The sequence below is a fragment of the Sugiyamaella lignohabitans genome, chromosome A (genome assembly GCF_001640025.1).
Source record: "Sugiyamaella lignohabitans strain CBS 10342 chromosome A, complete sequence".
In the NCBI taxonomy this organism is placed as follows: domain Eukaryota; kingdom Fungi; phylum Ascomycota; class Dipodascomycetes; order Dipodascales; family Trichomonascaceae; genus Sugiyamaella; species Sugiyamaella lignohabitans.
In genome coordinates, this window is record NC_031672.1 from 1,294,658 (window position 1) to 1,310,528 (window position 15,871).

The 15,871-nt window shown below is 46.5% G+C and overlaps 3 protein-coding genes across 3 annotated transcripts; all 3 read right to left on the minus strand.

The window, feature by feature from the left end:
- Window positions 1-1,025: 1,025 nt before the first annotated feature.
- AWJ20_405 (uncharacterized protein) lies at window positions 1,026-2,201 on the minus strand (the record flags this gene model as incomplete). The annotated part of the gene is made up of 1 exon (XM_018881100.1): window positions 1,026-2,201. One exon carries the CDS (start codon window positions 2,199-2,201, stop codon window positions 1,026-1,028), a length of 1,176 nt encoding a protein of 391 aa, XP_018734644.1.
- Window positions 2,202-3,545: 1,344 nt separating this feature from the next.
- Window positions 3,546-6,671, minus strand: SEC8 (Sec8p; the record flags this gene model as incomplete). The annotated part of the gene is made up of 1 exon (XM_018881111.1): window positions 3,546-6,671. One exon carries the CDS (start codon window positions 6,669-6,671, stop codon window positions 3,546-3,548), a length of 3,126 nt encoding a protein of 1,041 aa, XP_018734645.1.
- A 772-nt stretch (window positions 6,672-7,443) lies between these two features.
- VPS15 (ubiquitin-binding serine/threonine protein kinase VPS15) lies at window positions 7,444-11,496 on the minus strand (the record flags this gene model as incomplete). Its single annotated transcript, XM_018881122.1, has 1 exon — window positions 7,444-11,496. One exon carries the CDS (start codon window positions 11,494-11,496, stop codon window positions 7,444-7,446), a length of 4,053 nt encoding a protein of 1,350 aa, XP_018734646.1.
- Between the last annotated feature and the right edge of the window lie 4,375 nt (window positions 11,497-15,871).

Sequence of the window (15,871 nt, forward strand, 5' to 3'; positions counted from 1 at the left end):
CCTGTACAAGGCGTCTCGCCGAAGTTTGCGAAGCGTGATTTTCGAAAAAATCCGTGTACGTACCCGAGCAATGGAAATGTGGCCTGTGTCCATAACCAACTTAAGGTTCCATCTGACAGAGTCTAATTAAAAGGGTCTCTGTTCACCAAAGTTAACGCTAACCAGAATTAGCTGGCAACAGCCGTTGTTTTTCAAAGCAAATGACCCCAATTAGCAACATAGGCTCTGTTTACGGTTACTACAGTACTACAGTTTTGGTTTAATTACGGCGAGAAAAAAGTGTATATCCCCATTACTCTTTCAAGCGAGAGGAAAAATGACCTCGCTACCAGCCACCGTTGAAATGCATGTACTTATGCAGAAGCTTAAACCTGCCACTTTACTTGATCCGGGGGAGATCGGCACTTATTAGTCTGTTAGGGATGCATACATGCACAATCTGATCTCGCTAAAATTACTAGTTTCCTAATTAGTTGACAAGTTCGTGAAGTCCAGTACCAGCCCTCCATTTAAAAAACCGGGCAGTGACTAGCACTGACTGAGCAAAATTATTAATACGTAAATGTAACCTTGTCGTTTCCTCAACTGGTCCATGTTTAGAACCGTATGAGCAAACCTGGTGGTCCAAGCTTCTAACGGCTCCATGAAGCAGTGGTCTAAATTTGACTAGGTGCTGAATAAAGAACCCATTATTAGTATTAATATACTGTATATTTAGCCAGTAATACTAGCAATGGTTCCCATCCAGATCAACACATCTTCGGAGACGCCTCAGATGCTCCGGCTCTAGCGGCAACGGCCTTCAGATGAGACATACTAAGCGGAGTTCAAATCCCCCTCAGATCGGAAATATCAGGTGGGTCCATCTGATATGATCTTCGATCGCATGATGTGAGGTGGTGTGAAGGTGGTGTTCAAAAAAACTACTATTACAGTTACATAAATAAATAAATAATAATAAATATGAGAGCGAATCATCCCATAGTGACATCATTCGCCCGCCACGGACCTCGTCTTGAACGCCGTCACAGCTGCAAATACTGATCAGGGTCTTTACTTTGCAATATTTTACATATTGACTTGGCTAAGGATGATCCTACTACTTTAGTAGACCGTGTTCCCGATTCCTTTCGCAGGCCTTCCAATGCCTCGGTTCCTCGTTTGTCAATCGATTCCATCAATCCAAACATGTTGTTGTACACACTGGCTACTGATTTAGAAACGACTGGTGTTACGTACTTGATCTGTTCAAGAGATTTCGAGAGGGTATCCTGAATAGATGTGCCAGATCTAACTGTACCAATCATATCAAGAGTCTCACTAGCAAGCAGTTCCCTTGCCTTGTAATGGCGACTGCCAATATCCATGGCAAATCCAAGTATCATTTCTGCCGATTCTTCTCTCGACTTTGTATGACATAGTCTACAGTTTTTCGTAATCTCTAATTCAATTAAAGAGTCCCAAGCTATTTTGCTTGGCCGATCAGAGATGATATTTGTAGTTGCCTCGACTGCGGTGGCTTGACCAGCTACTAATTGACGAACTCGGTCGGCAAATTTCTTGTCCAACTCTAGATCCGCCTTTTTCAACTGAGCATGAAGTCCTTCTATGATATAAAGCACTTGGTATTCGCGGTAAGCAGCATCTATTGTTTCTAGATGTTGCTTTTTCTTGTCAGTATTGAGAAATATGTCTACCGCTTTCTTGCCTTCCATATATATAACCACCACATTCTCGGGTTTTATTTCCAATGGTATAGGGACGTACATATCTTGCTCAGGATCAAATCTGTTTGTCACTTTTCTGTCGAATGTAATTGAATAATATATGCCATTTTCGCTTTCTTCCGCCCTGTCTACTTCCTTGATATCACAACCAAGCTCTTCTGACTGTTGCTTTATCACCGACCCGAGTTCTGACTTGGCAAAGTCCTTGCCGAATTTGATAATAATTTCTTTAGCACAAGAACTTCGCGAACTTTTCTTCCTGTTGGCCTCGTCCAGTTCCTTCTTCCTCTTTTTCTCGGCCTCGGCAGCCATCTTAGATGCCAATCTCTCAGCCTTTTTACGCTCAGCAGCTTCTTTTTTCTGAAGCTTCGCAGCAGCAGACTTGGTCATCTTAGCAGATCTAGGTTCAGGTTCTTCCTCTGTACCTAATTCCCTGGTCTCACCCAGGCAATCTCCAGAGTTACTCTCCTTCATCTTTGTCTTTTCTTTGCTGGATTTGCTTGTAGAGGAAGCAGTAGCATTAGCAGCTACATTTCTAGCTCCTTTTCGGATAATAGAACTGCTGTCATCTTCCGTATCGCTATCTATTGAGAAATTCTGTCCAGTCAGTATTGACCCTTACAAACTCAGCACCCACAGCAATCCACTCCTACACACTTACCCCTGTAAACTTATACCGCTGATTTCGAACCACAGCAGTTGGCGAGCTCGAACCAGATATCGACAGCCTTCGAGCCTTTGCAACAGTCACATCCTGGAACCCTCCACTGCTCAAAACATCGTCAAAATTGCTCTTCTTCAACCCTACCGGTAAACTCATCGTATTCCCTGCTTTCTTGCCTTTCACAGAACCAAAATTCGGACTAGAGCTCGGTCCATCTGCAAACACATCACCAAAATCACTGCTTGGCAAGAACCTGCTTCTGACATTGGCGCTCTGTGGGGTTCTAGTGTTTAACCCATGCACAGATGGACTGCTTCTAATCACCTCAGCATTCGGACTATTGCTCACTCCCTTTTCACTAATTCGATTCTCGCCATTAATAAACTCTTTATTATTCGACTGTTGAGACGACGACAAAGCAAAATAGTCGGGACTGCCCTCTGGCAAAGTCGGTGGTCCTCTCTGTGGAGTGGATCTAAGCGATCTCGTCCGAGAAAGTATAGGAGACGAAGCAAGATTGATTCTCACCGGCACCGACACACCGCGAGACTCGTCAGGACCACCACTGCCACTCAAAATATCACTAACTTCCCGCGAAGATTCGTCGTCAATAACGATCACCGATTCACTACCAACCGTTAGTCTCAGTCCTAATTCAGCGAAGTAACCATAAAACTCACCTGACCGAGCCGTCCACATCATCGCTCTCAATCACGATAATCTCCGAGCTGGCTCTCACAGCCCTCGACATCCTTATCTCTGCCGTCCTTCACAAAACTACCCTCGGAAAATGGGTGAGCAGCGAAATCAACTTCTTCAGCTGCAGCATGCAATAAAATAAACAAACCGTTCACGTGACTGTATCTTCGCCAGGGTCCCCTGCCTCCGGCGGCTGGGGCTCTGCCCCAGACCCCGTGGCTCCTCTCGCTTCGCTCGAGTCGGGCATCGGGGGTGCCAGACAAATGAAAAAATAGTCGGGATTTTTTTATCCCCAGAAATCCGAGTTTTGCGAGCCCCGCGAAACAGGGACCCCGATGCCCGACTCGAGCGAAGCGAGAGGAGCCACGGGGTCTGGGGCGGAGCCCCAGCCGCCGGAGGCAGAGGATGGCGGTCGTGAAAAGATACAATAAATAACTAGAAAGATTCCCAGGTGGCTACTCTTTGACGGCGATGCGGTCTGATCCCCAGAAGATCTGGTGGATCTCCTTGATTTGGGCGTCCATTTGTCGTTTGGCCTGGCTGGCAGCTTCGCGACGACTGGCTTGCTCGTGCTTGTAAATGATGTCATTGTGGAGGAGACGGCAGATGATTTTGGCCTCGTCGGAGCCGATGTTGGTGTCGTTTTTGCGCAGTCGCTCAATGAGAACGCCTGGTGACTGGTTGAGATGGCCGTAGAATTCCATGGCCAACGAGAAATCAACGTCTTTCGGGTCGACAGCCACTGATTTCAGCATCTGCTGGAGGACGAGGATGTTGCAGTACATCTTGTTCACGCCGTTGCTGTTGATTTTGCGCAGGCTGTCTGCTCCATATATGAGCAGAGCGTTCAATGTTTTAGCAAGCCCTCTGATAACGGCATCACGGTCTTTTCGTACGAGTGCTTCGCCAATTGCTTCGTCGCAGCTGACAATACTGGTATCGAGAAGGCCAATAAAGGCATCCCGTTCTTCGACATCGGATTCCAGGTAATAGTCACCTTCGACCATCGTTCGATCAATGAAGTAAACCGACCGGAATCGCAGATCAAACCGTAGAGTAACTACACATGTTTCGGCCAGGGTACCAAGGGCAGAGATGGAGTTGTCGAAATCTTGAACTGATTTTCCTGCCAAAGTGAGATACTCGGTATCGTCACTAAACGACTGACCAACGTGGTTGGCTTCCAGTAGAGTCCATCTCTTCTTGATCCGTGCTTGCAAAGTAGCACTGGAGTCCAGTCCATCGCCGTCTTCGTTTTCGGGATCGGTCTCAACATCAGTCACTTTACGCATTTTTTCCAGCTCTAGTACAATCCATCTAATACTCGTTGTCATTACGGATAGGAATCGATAACTTTCAATCTCAAGTAGGTCGTTCTGCATCACCCGACGCCTTGTTCTGTCATCAGTACTTGTCTGACTAATTCTCCGTCTTAAAAACACTCCGATTTCATCGGCAATGCTCTGCTCTGATTCATCGGTATGAGGCACCGAATGCATAATAGTCAACGCCAGATTCCTTGCAACAGCGTCGTTAGCTAGCTCAGCAGCCATTTTCTTTGGAACTACGTTGGTTCCGGCTGGCACTTCTTCATAATGACCCTCGACAAACTCGTTATAACGACTGGTATAGAAATTGGTCAACCACCCAATCGCAGAAATGATCAGTGAAGCATATTTCTCTCTGTACATGTATCCTGTGTTGAGCAGTTTACAGGTCATTTTAATCAGTCTAATAAATGAAATAGCTCCTTGTAATACCGGTCTTTTAGCTACCTTAGACCAGTGGGGGTCGATTTGTGTTGACAGGGGGTCAAGCATGATGTTTTGGAATGAACTTAGAAGCGAGTTTTCAAGCTGGGGAAGATACGAGTTGGTCAAGAAATCGTCCAAAAGACGAGTGGATGATTTATTCAGCGCTTGCTGTTGTTTTCTGTCAGCATATGGATGGACTACCTTTGCCCTTTGAAGGAATACTACTGTTGGTTCTAACAGTGCCCGTACATTTAGCACATTTGGAGCAATCAGTAATGAATGGTTCAGGGTTTTGTCGGTAGGAGCATATGGCATAACGGCTTGTTTCAGACTTAGGTTGTTTCCAGTATCGTTAAGAACAAGGCCAGGAACGGTGTTTTCTAGTTTCTTTTTCAAAAGATCATATTGCTCTTTGATCTCAAAATTATCAATATCCGAACTGGCAAACTTGAAAACTGATCGGGTTTTTTGTTGTGACTTGAAAATCGACATTTGTCTTTTGAAAGTTGGTGGTGCTTTAGGTGTATCCGGTCGAATGGTTCGTTTTGTTGTGATATATGCCTTCATTAGTTGAATGATCTCGGTTTCTATGCTGCTAACAACTGCAAAATAGTCATAACTGAGCAGTGCACTTTGGCCCTGTCCAGATAATCTGCTTGAAATAGCTGCCACAACTTCATACACAACACGGTGTCCTTGTAAAATAGCTATAAACTTCGAGTATAATGTCCATGCCAAATCTTTAAGAACAGCCAGACGGGCTTCAATTTGAGGGTTTTCCAGCTCAGAAAACAACTCAGCAGCCCCTCCAACCACGGTTCCAGAACCATCTTTGCTGGCTGCACTGAGTCTATTACTGGCACCTCCAGCACTGGAACCATTCACCACACTAGTTGCCCCAGAAGTTGTACTACTTCGACTTCTAGTAGCACCTACAAGAACCTGACCAGTTTGTAATGTACCTCCATTGGCCACAACCCTAGGGTCGTCGTCAAATCCCTCTGGTGTATCTTCCAAAATAAGACTCTTAGGAGCACCTTGGCGCACTTCAGACACCGTCTTATCAATGACTTTACTCAATTCTAATGGCAGTCGTTGATGTAGCAAATCAAATGCATTTGGCAGTTTATTCAAACGACCCAAAGTCTCCACAACCAACCGGATATAGTTGAAAGAACCTACCTCACTAATCTGGTTCTCTGCCGACAACTGTGTCGTCCTATCAAAATTACTGAGAAATTCATCCAATAAAGCCGATCCTGAAAATGACAACGACTCTTCACTCATATCAAACTTGACTTTATCTTCTATTAACTGCTCAATACTTGACACTTGATCTCCACCTTGAGAGTATGAGCTCCATCTGGTGTCACAATATGGTGATTTCAAATATAGATGATTTGACAGCTCTTCAATCAGAATGCTAAATAACGACGATTCCTGAGACGACAAGTATGCTTGTAATGGCTGTAAACCGCCAACTTTAGCCAGATCTTCATTATCAATTGTCCTCAGTGCAGTTGATAGCGTGTCATGAGCAGACAGAAACTGTTTCTGTGCAATCTCAAGCTCGAGTCTATCCGGAACAGACCTCAATTCTTCGATCAGATCAAGAATCTTGATCATATGATCGTATTTCAACGAACTGGCTCGCAACTCTTTTAATATCGGTCTTCTCGTAGAAAGATCCTGTCTGGCCTTGAGAATCAGCTGTTTCGTCGAGTCGATGTTGTTCTGCGAATTGGTCACACTCTGTACAATCGTCCGGTACGAACCAATTGAGCTGTTGAAACCCTGATAATTAGCTATAATCCTGTTAGAACCCATCCCTCCAATTCATCTCAACCCCCTTCAATCCACTACACAATCTCCCTCTCAACAAAAACCTACCATCAACGTGACTCTTGAGCGCATTCTGCAATGCCTCTTTAACTGAGTCAAACTCGTCATGAAACCGGGCTTTACCAATGGAACTGGTATCCATCAGCGCCAATGCCGTCTCCAGAGTATTGGCATTCTCCTGAAGCAGCTCCCGAAAGTGAACGCCCACCTCCTCCAGCAGACTGTCCATATTCGACTCCTTCCGAGCACTCCGGGGCTTGGCCATTGACAGCCGCCGCGAAATATTCGCGCCCTGACCAGTCCCTGCCGTCAAATAACTCGCGTCCATACTCAAACGACCCTGTCCCGGTGTATGTCTCTCCAACCACTCCACTTCACCAGGGTCTCTGGCATAACCGAAACCTGACGCCGCGCGAGCCGCTCGGACGGAGTTCTGCCTCCGGCGGCTGGGGCTCCGCCCCAGACCCTGGTTGCTCCTCTCGCTTCGCTCGAGTCGGGCTTGTGGGCCCCGGAGTTTACTAGTTGGGGTTAATGGAGGAATTCGAGTGGTTTATTGCTCGGTTTAAGGTACCAGAGCTCTTCTCACACTTCCTTATATCAGCTCACCACGAACATGTGCATCCCTATAAGAGGACACTCAGCCAGGAACCCCCGAGCCCGACTCGAGCGAAGCGAGAGGAGCAACCAGGGTCTGGGGCGGAGCCCCAGCCGCCGGAGGCAACGTGGCACCCGGGTCATAAGTCGTGAATTCGTGTAGCTAAATATATACTTTGATGGTACCGAGTCGGTCGGCCGAGACGACCATTTCGAAGGGTTTGAGGAGAAGAGCGACGGCCAAGACCGAGGATTGGTGGTTCCGGCTAAGGTCGAGCTGTTCGCATGCGATTATGGTGGATCGAGGTGGTCGGTCGGATTTGGACGGTTTTTTGGATGACGATGATTTGTGAGACTGGCTGGATGACGAGGAGACGGAGGATACGAGCCGTTCGGTGACAAGCCGAGTGTTCGGCTCGGGGTATGAGAGGACGTATGACGGTTGGTAGGTGGCTTCGGCTTTGATTCCGCTGATAATTGTTGAGTGGTCAAGGGCGTTGAGATCCCAGAATCGCACAATTCGGTCAGTACCACCAGATAAAAGGTATCCTCGACGGTTGGGTCCAGTTGCGGTATGGTCGATACTGTAGCCAGAGGAGAGTGAGAGGATAGAATCTGCTCGGGGTGGTTCGTCGTGTTGCGATGGACGTTCGGTCTGGGTGTCGTCGTTGTGTCGCTGCTCTTCCTGGTCTGTTTGTAGTTTTAGTTGCGAGAGTAAAATGGATAAAGTTGGTGGTCCATTATTATTGCCATTGACCATGCTCTTGTCCACATCAACTGGTGAATAGTTGGCAGTAGGAGTTGGTTCTCGTCTCGAGGAGGATTCCCCATGACGGTGACGATGCGAGCTTAGTTGAGGTGTAGTTCGATATATTTCTCGACACTGGACGGTTTCAATGTCCCATACAGTGATCTCGCATTCTTTGGTACCACCAGAAACACATACCCATTTGCCCTCTGCTTTTGGATTCATGTAAAGGGATAGAGAGTTTATGGGCTGGCCGCCTGGAATACCCCAGGACCGGATGTGTACTTGGAATCGGGTGTCCCACAGGTCAAGGATACCTCGAGAGGTGCCTACTAGAACCCAGTTTTTGTGTTTATCCAGCACGAAACACGTCGGTATGCCATGACTAGACGGGTTCTCCATAACAGCCACTTGTTTCTTCGCAATCAAGTCAAATACCACAATACGAGAATCAGTGGTTAGAACATATAATAAAGATGATGAACTGGTTTGGCCATGACTAAGAGCTATGGCGTATTCACCGCTGTTCAATTTGAACCCGTTCAGTTTGACTACTGGTTTGTATCGTGGTCCAGACAACGAGGAGCTTTGGTTGACCGTTTCTACTCGAATGAGATTCACACTTCCATCAGTAGTTCCACAGGCAAGTGAATAAGTGTTTTCAATAAAACAGATACATTTGACTTGGTTTGGTTTCTCCTGCTCGGCTTTGAAATGAACTGTCTTGGCTGCTCGGTTAATGACATTCTTTTCGAGTCGAAAACTATCCCAAATTTTCACTGTTCCATCGTCAGATCCAGTCACGAAGAAACTGTGGTCAGGTGCGACTGCAATAGCATTAACTGGTCCTGCGTGTTCTTCATAATTCGCTGCCAAAATCCCCATCTTCCCTTTACGCTTTTTAGTGATGTTTTCTGGTTTCATACTACCTGTATATGGAGAGCAGCGAGGGCCAAACTCTGGTGATTCAAATGTCACACTGTCTTTATAAACAGATCCCAGCATTCTCCAGATATACGGATCATCTCCAGTGTAACTCGAATATTTCAGAGTCTCCTTAGATGGGGTGATACCGCTACCACCATCTAAAAGCTGTGAGTCACGCAGTTGTGAATCCAGTTCTCCATACACATCGGTAAACACAGTTCCAGTTACTGGATGGGCCATTATCAGTTCTCGCCATTTCGAGTCACTGTTACTTCCTCCAAGTCTCCCTGACCCCCCTGCACTATCAGTTTCATCAACATCAGCTGCTAACAGTCTTGTGGCTTCAAAATGCTCATCGACAAATACTGGAGACGAGGTCTTGCTATTAATTCGCCCCTTGATGGCTGACGATGACAACAAATCACTAAACCCATCGTCAATAGGAGTTGTATCGAAAAACACATTTTGCGGTAGTATACCTAAATCCTGCATTTTGATAAAGGGGCTTGTATTGTCACCTCCAGTGGGAGAGTGACGTTCATCGACTCGTCGAGATCGTGATCTGAATACTCGGAAAATGTATTCTTTATACAAAGCCAGCATCCAGAGTTGGCTCTCTTTCATTCCGATTACACGAAGTCTCGTCAGCCATTGTTCATCTTCAGCAGTAGCCCTCAAATTCTTGGGTTTGCTACTGCGGTTCTTTTCATTAGAAAGATCAATCGTCTTGTCTCTTTTTGTCGACTTGTTATGTGATGCTTCTGTTTTCCAGAAAATCGATTTCTGGGCTTTTGTCGCCCACGTGGCAGTCAAATTATATATCTCTCGTGGCAGAGGAGGTTTGGCGTGGATACTCAGACTAGCCACTGAAAAATCATTAATATCTCCTTCCATAAACGGTTGTAGAATTGGCCACAGCATCGAATAGATCTGAGCTGGGCTCATCCAGCGCGTGGAAGATGCAAATAAACAAAATGTCGAGTTACGAATCCAGTTATTCGGATGCACCATGAACTTTGCACAGGCCCGCAGTAATTCCCAGATATACGACATCTCCAACAGCCCAAGCCCTGCAAGTGCTGTAAACGCTTGAACTACCTTGTTAACCACCAGTTCTTCACTGTCTGTCAGACTTTGCATCATTAATGGTGTCACATACTCCTTCAAGCTGACTGACCCGACATACGGGGCAATGCCTACTACACTGTCAAACAGCTGCATTCGCAACTGGGCATCACTGTCGTTCAAATACGTGATTGCATGACTCAAAATCACATCGTTTGTCTTTTGTCGACCCAAAAATAAACACAGTGGAACAATGTGTCGTAGCAATGCTCTTCGAATATCCGGGTTATGATCTGTCAACAGCGATCGAGCATGCTCTTCTATAACTAAAGACAGATCCTGTTTAATCACATCATATGCTCTCTTTCGGTCGTCTTCTGTAATCACCGCTCCATTTTCAATGTCCGGATCCTTTTCACTCATTATTCCTGTTGTCTGAAGGATCTGGCCCATATCCAGAAACCTCGATGCAATTTGTGCCAGTGTCGGTAAACAGGCGGCATATGCTGCTCTCACTACAACTGAAGATCTATCCTGTAGCAACAGCGTCAACCGGGGAAATATATACTCGGGAAAGATCTTGTCATTAATTGGCGTTATTGCCCCAACAAGTGTCAGCAGCTGGGTCAAACTTCTCAATGCAGCAACTTGAACATTATCCGACGTATCATCTAACAGCGACATCAAATAGGGCAAACAGCGGTCTAATTTCGCTTCATCGTGGATTTGCTCTCCTAATGCTAACAGCAAATCACATGCTTTAATTTTCGAAGACGATCTCAGGGTATTACGAATCGCCGAACAAACAACTGCCACTACAATCAGCGCACCGTCGTCATGGTCACCTGGTAAAGTTTTCTTCTTCTTCGGGATCCAATTATCCATACCAGGCAAATCCAAACACACTGGAATCACATCTCCACCCACCGTCGAAGTAAACGTCAAGTCCACATCGCCATATTCTCCCCTGATATACCCGTTCTTTTCACCCTTTTCTTCATTCCCACTACGAACATGTCCCGGTCCATCCAATTCACTATCGTCTACTACCAACCCTAGCTCCCGTGAAATCCGTCGATAATTCTTCCAAATCATCTCAATACGCTGATCCGACTCGACATGCCTCGCTCTCTCAGTATTCCCCACACTCTGAAGAGGCCGTGATATATTCTCAATATACTCATGCAAAAACTCAAAATATTTCGGAAACGCCTTATCCGTCCACTGGTTCAAATACTCATCTGCTGACAATCTCTCAGCAGGATCTAAGCTGATCATACTCATTACAAGACTCCTAATCGACTCATCCTCAATATCCCCCAAAGGCGGTTTATACTCCCCTTTCTTGTACTTAAATAACTGAGCCAATGTAAATATCGAAGCTCCCTCTAGAAAAATCTCTGCAATCACACATCCCAACGAGAAAATATCCATTTCTTGCGTCAACGACCCCTCGGCACTGGCCACATTAGCCATAAACCGTTCCGGAGCCACATAGCAAGACCGTCGCTGAGACGTATCAAAATAAAACGAAAACTGCGAAGGGTCGTCTTCCGGTAAAAACACCGGTTTAAAAGGCGCAAAATCTGACAGATACACCCAGTTCCACGACGTCACAAGCACATTCTCCGACTTCACATCCCCATGAAACACCCCATTCTCATGGCACGACTTCAGTCCTCGCAGCAGCTGATACGTGATCCACAACTTCTCTATATTCTCCAGAAACGGTCGTGTACTACTCTGTTAGTTTCTACTCGTGTAACAGACTGCCTCCGGCGGCTGGGGCTCCGCCCCAGACCCCGCTGCTCCTCTCGCTTCGCTCGAGTCGGGCGTGGGGGCAGTAGCACCAGAAAACGTGATACAAAACGTCAACACTTGGGATTTCGTGACTTACCTGATTCGGTCGTATAGATTCGATTTAAAATATTGGCGAACCAGATATCCTGCTCGGTCTGTCTCTCTGATTCGACAGTACGGTGCGACATTGGTAGCCTTCTCGAGTCCCTTTTCCAAGACTGCAAACTGTTAGTTTCCACCTCTTGCTCCCAAAAATCTCCAATATCTTATCTGTATAACACATACTTTTCAATCTTGTGTAGGGAGTAGTCAGATCAATGCCAGAAAGTGGCCTGATAAACACTTTGACAACCATGAGCCCGTCCGCATGCTGGCCCTTGACGGTCTTCAGAAACCGGGCGTTGCCAATGTTACTCTCAAATTGGACATCTTCCAGCTCCGCCACATACGCATCGATGGCTACTGTGCTGGCCTGAGGCGCAATTAGCGACAGCTGGCCACCCATTGTGATTCAGAGCCTGGTCTCTTCCTGCTGTATAGTCGTGATTGACCTTGTTTCTGTTATCTGCGATACCTGATAGAGATCAGGGGGCAACTGCAGCCTGTTTGCTTAGAGAGTATTTATGTACATATCGGACTATGCACACCGGTGCAGGGTCCTGCATACATATACCCCCTGAATTTTCCTGTTACGACCATCAAACTACCTGTCGGGTCGATTTCGTGCCTCCGGCGGCTGGGGCGCTGCCCCAGACCCCGTTGTGGCTCGCTTTGCGAGCCTCTTGGACCGGCTCGGTAGACGGTGGGTTCAGTTTGTGCTTAAAACTACTGAGAATGCTCCCTGGAATTTCAGGGTCCATCGGGTCAGTATCAGTGGCTATTTTCGAAAAGATCTCATATATATCTCCATTCCCACAGTCCCTATTTTTGAAATAGTTTTTACACCTGCCAAACTCGCAGACGCCTCAAATCTCTGGTAAGCCAATCGACCAATGGTAGGAGGGCCTCAAACACCTCCACCCAGCGTCTCCATCCCGACTCGAGCGAAGCGAGAGGAGCAGCGGGGTCTGGGGCGGAGCCCCAGCCGCGGGAGGCAGTGCTGGCCGTAAAATTTCCGTGAATTCGGTAGCTGGTCGCTGTTTCATGTTCTGCAACAGGGATTAGCCAGGTCCACTAGTGGTCTGAAACGTCTGGTCCGGAGCCTGTTGATGTGCAAAGAACTTCCCCAATAAACAGCCAGCCTCTCTGGTTTCTCGTCACAAATTTGGTCACAGACACTGCTATTAGTTCACGACGTCCACTCCCGGCAGCAAATGGAGTGGGGACATAGCCTCCAGCGGCTGGGAGTCCGCTCCAGACCCCTGAAACTCCCTTATTCTTCCCTGAACCCACCCATCTCCTGTTTTTCAGTAACCACGGTACCCCACGCCCGACTCGAGCGAAGCGAGAGGAGCAACCAGGGTCTGGGGCGGAGCCCCAGCCGCCGGAGGCACACCCCCGCCGGACCTGGTGCTCCTGCTTCGCAGGAGTTTCTGGGACATCTTAGCTCCACTGGCTTCTAAGATATTTACAAGTTCATTTATTCATAGAAATCTTGAAGGACATTGGTGAGAGATAAATCACGAACCCTTGGGATGCGAAGGGTCTTCCAATTAATGAGCTGGAAGGACGGGAGTGAGGTGGATATTTTTATTCGTGGAAGCAGTCTCATAATCTCTGTTCATACCGGAGGTTCTCCCGGCCCAGGAGAAAAGGGTCTGGTAATTAACACCCCGGCAGCTGGGCTGCAGCCTCCGACCTCTCGACTCCTGCTTCACACCGGATGTGTCCGCCTCCGGCGGCTGGGGCTCTGCCCCAGACCCCGTAGCTCCTGCTTCGCAGGAGTTGTGGGACCTCGTCCCACCCGTCATTTTTATTTATAATTAAGAAGCTCATTTATTTATAGCAATAACTGGCAGCAGTCATCCACAAATATGATAGGAAGAACAGATGATTTGACAATGCTGAAAGTGGGGGGTCAACTTGGATATGGGAACCAACTTGGATATTTATATTCGTTGAAGCTCTCCATAATCCCTGTCCATACTGGGGGTCGTCCCAGTCTGGTAAAACATCCTGGCAGCTGAGGCACTGCCTAATACCTTGTGGCTCCTGCTTCGCATCGGATGGGTCATCTGCCTCCGGCGGCTGGGGCTCTGCCCCAGACCCCGTAGCTCCTGCTTCGCAGGAGTTGCTGAAACCCTGTATCACCTTCTTTGGTAACTTATAAACGAGCTCATTTATTTATAGCAATATCTGAAAGCAATATCAGGTTGACAATAGATGCCTACATTTTGTCTGTGGAATTGACTGGTTGGACACGGGCTTATGCTGGATAGTTATATTCGTTGGCATCAGCAAAGTCACAATCCCTGTCCCTACCGGAGTTTCTCTTGGCAACCAGAAAACGAGACGGGTCATCTGCCTCCGGCGGCTGGGGCTCTGCCCCAGACCTCGTAGCTCCTGCTTCGCAGGAGTTTGCTGGCACCGCCCACGCCCCGACTCGAGCGCAGCGAGAGGAGCAGCGGGGTCTGGGGCGGAGCCCCAGCCGCCGGAGGCACCACCCCCTGAATCCCCCTGAATTTTATCATGAAGTTTACGACGAGATTTACCCTTGCCTGATTATATCACGCCTGGAGTATCTCATAATGGAAATGAATTGGAATTAGAGCTAAGAGTGGAAGGCGTTCTAGACGATACAGTTACTGCTCACTCGTTGATCTCAAGTGGTTTAAACGTGGAACCATTAGGGTCATGTAGTGGTAATAATGTAACTTCTGATCTTCTTACTGTTGCTGGCACTATCGATGCAGCTGTGCGCAATTACTACTCTGCCTATGTGAACGATGCAGGCGACTGTAAGAGTTCAGACCTAATTACATGTCTCACGGGAGGATTTAACAACGTTAATTCTGCGTACAATGCCTTTCAATTCGGGAATGACCAATGCTGTACCGGCATGACGGTGATACCATACCCTCATCATTCATGTCAGCAAAACAGCTATTCTTCGGTCTTTGTAGGACATGGATGAGGTCTCAGTGTTACTTTAGGGCACTTTACTCTTGGTCTGCTGCGTGCCAAGATGCAAACTGCTAAAATTGATGTTATAACATATGTTCTACTATAGAAGTATCACCAATACGTTAGTGTATAAATCTTCGCTGTTAAGTCAGGTATTAACAATAGTTTGAGCGGTATATGTGACTAAGAAACCAATAGCCTATATTAGCCCAATATATCATATTAGTATTCATCCTGTAATATCATGGCATACTAACTACCATGTTATTGCTTACATTTGTTTATCAGTGTCCCACGGCTGCACTCTAAGAACCAAGTTATTAATGTTCTGACGTACGAGATTAGGTGTAGATGTAGATATGTGATCCTGATCGGTGCTGTTTGTTGTTGTAGTAGGAACAATAGGCCATGTGTCCATTCCAGCGCTAACTAGAATATGAGCTGTAAGATTTCTGTCAATTACACCTGACATTAGTAATCTACCTCGCATTTCATAACCGTCAAATGAAACTGCTGGTACCATGTAATTAGCTAAGTTCATCAAACACGGGTACAACTGTCGGTAAACGGTTTCATTAAAATAATAGCCTGATACATTGGCAACAGTGAATAAGCTGTACTCAGCAGGCATGAAGAAGTAAAATTCGTGATCGATGGCTCGGATACAATCCAATGCGGTGTCAAGAGCAGTATAGTTGAACGTGTTACATAAACATATCGGGATTGCTGTCAGCAACAAATATAGTGCAATGATCATGATTTTGAATCAAGTAAAATGTTGAATGATAAATTAACGAGTAAGTTTTTGATAATCTGTTACTGTTATTAATTGATCCTTATTCAATCTCTTTCAAGTGCGACTACTCCCAGAACTTAGCCGACTTTCATACAACTTTATCTTACAGTAAGTGTATATGAATCTTAAAGGTTAACCTGGTTATTCTGATAATTCTTATCTTAAGATAATGGTTGCGCGATATTAAAACAT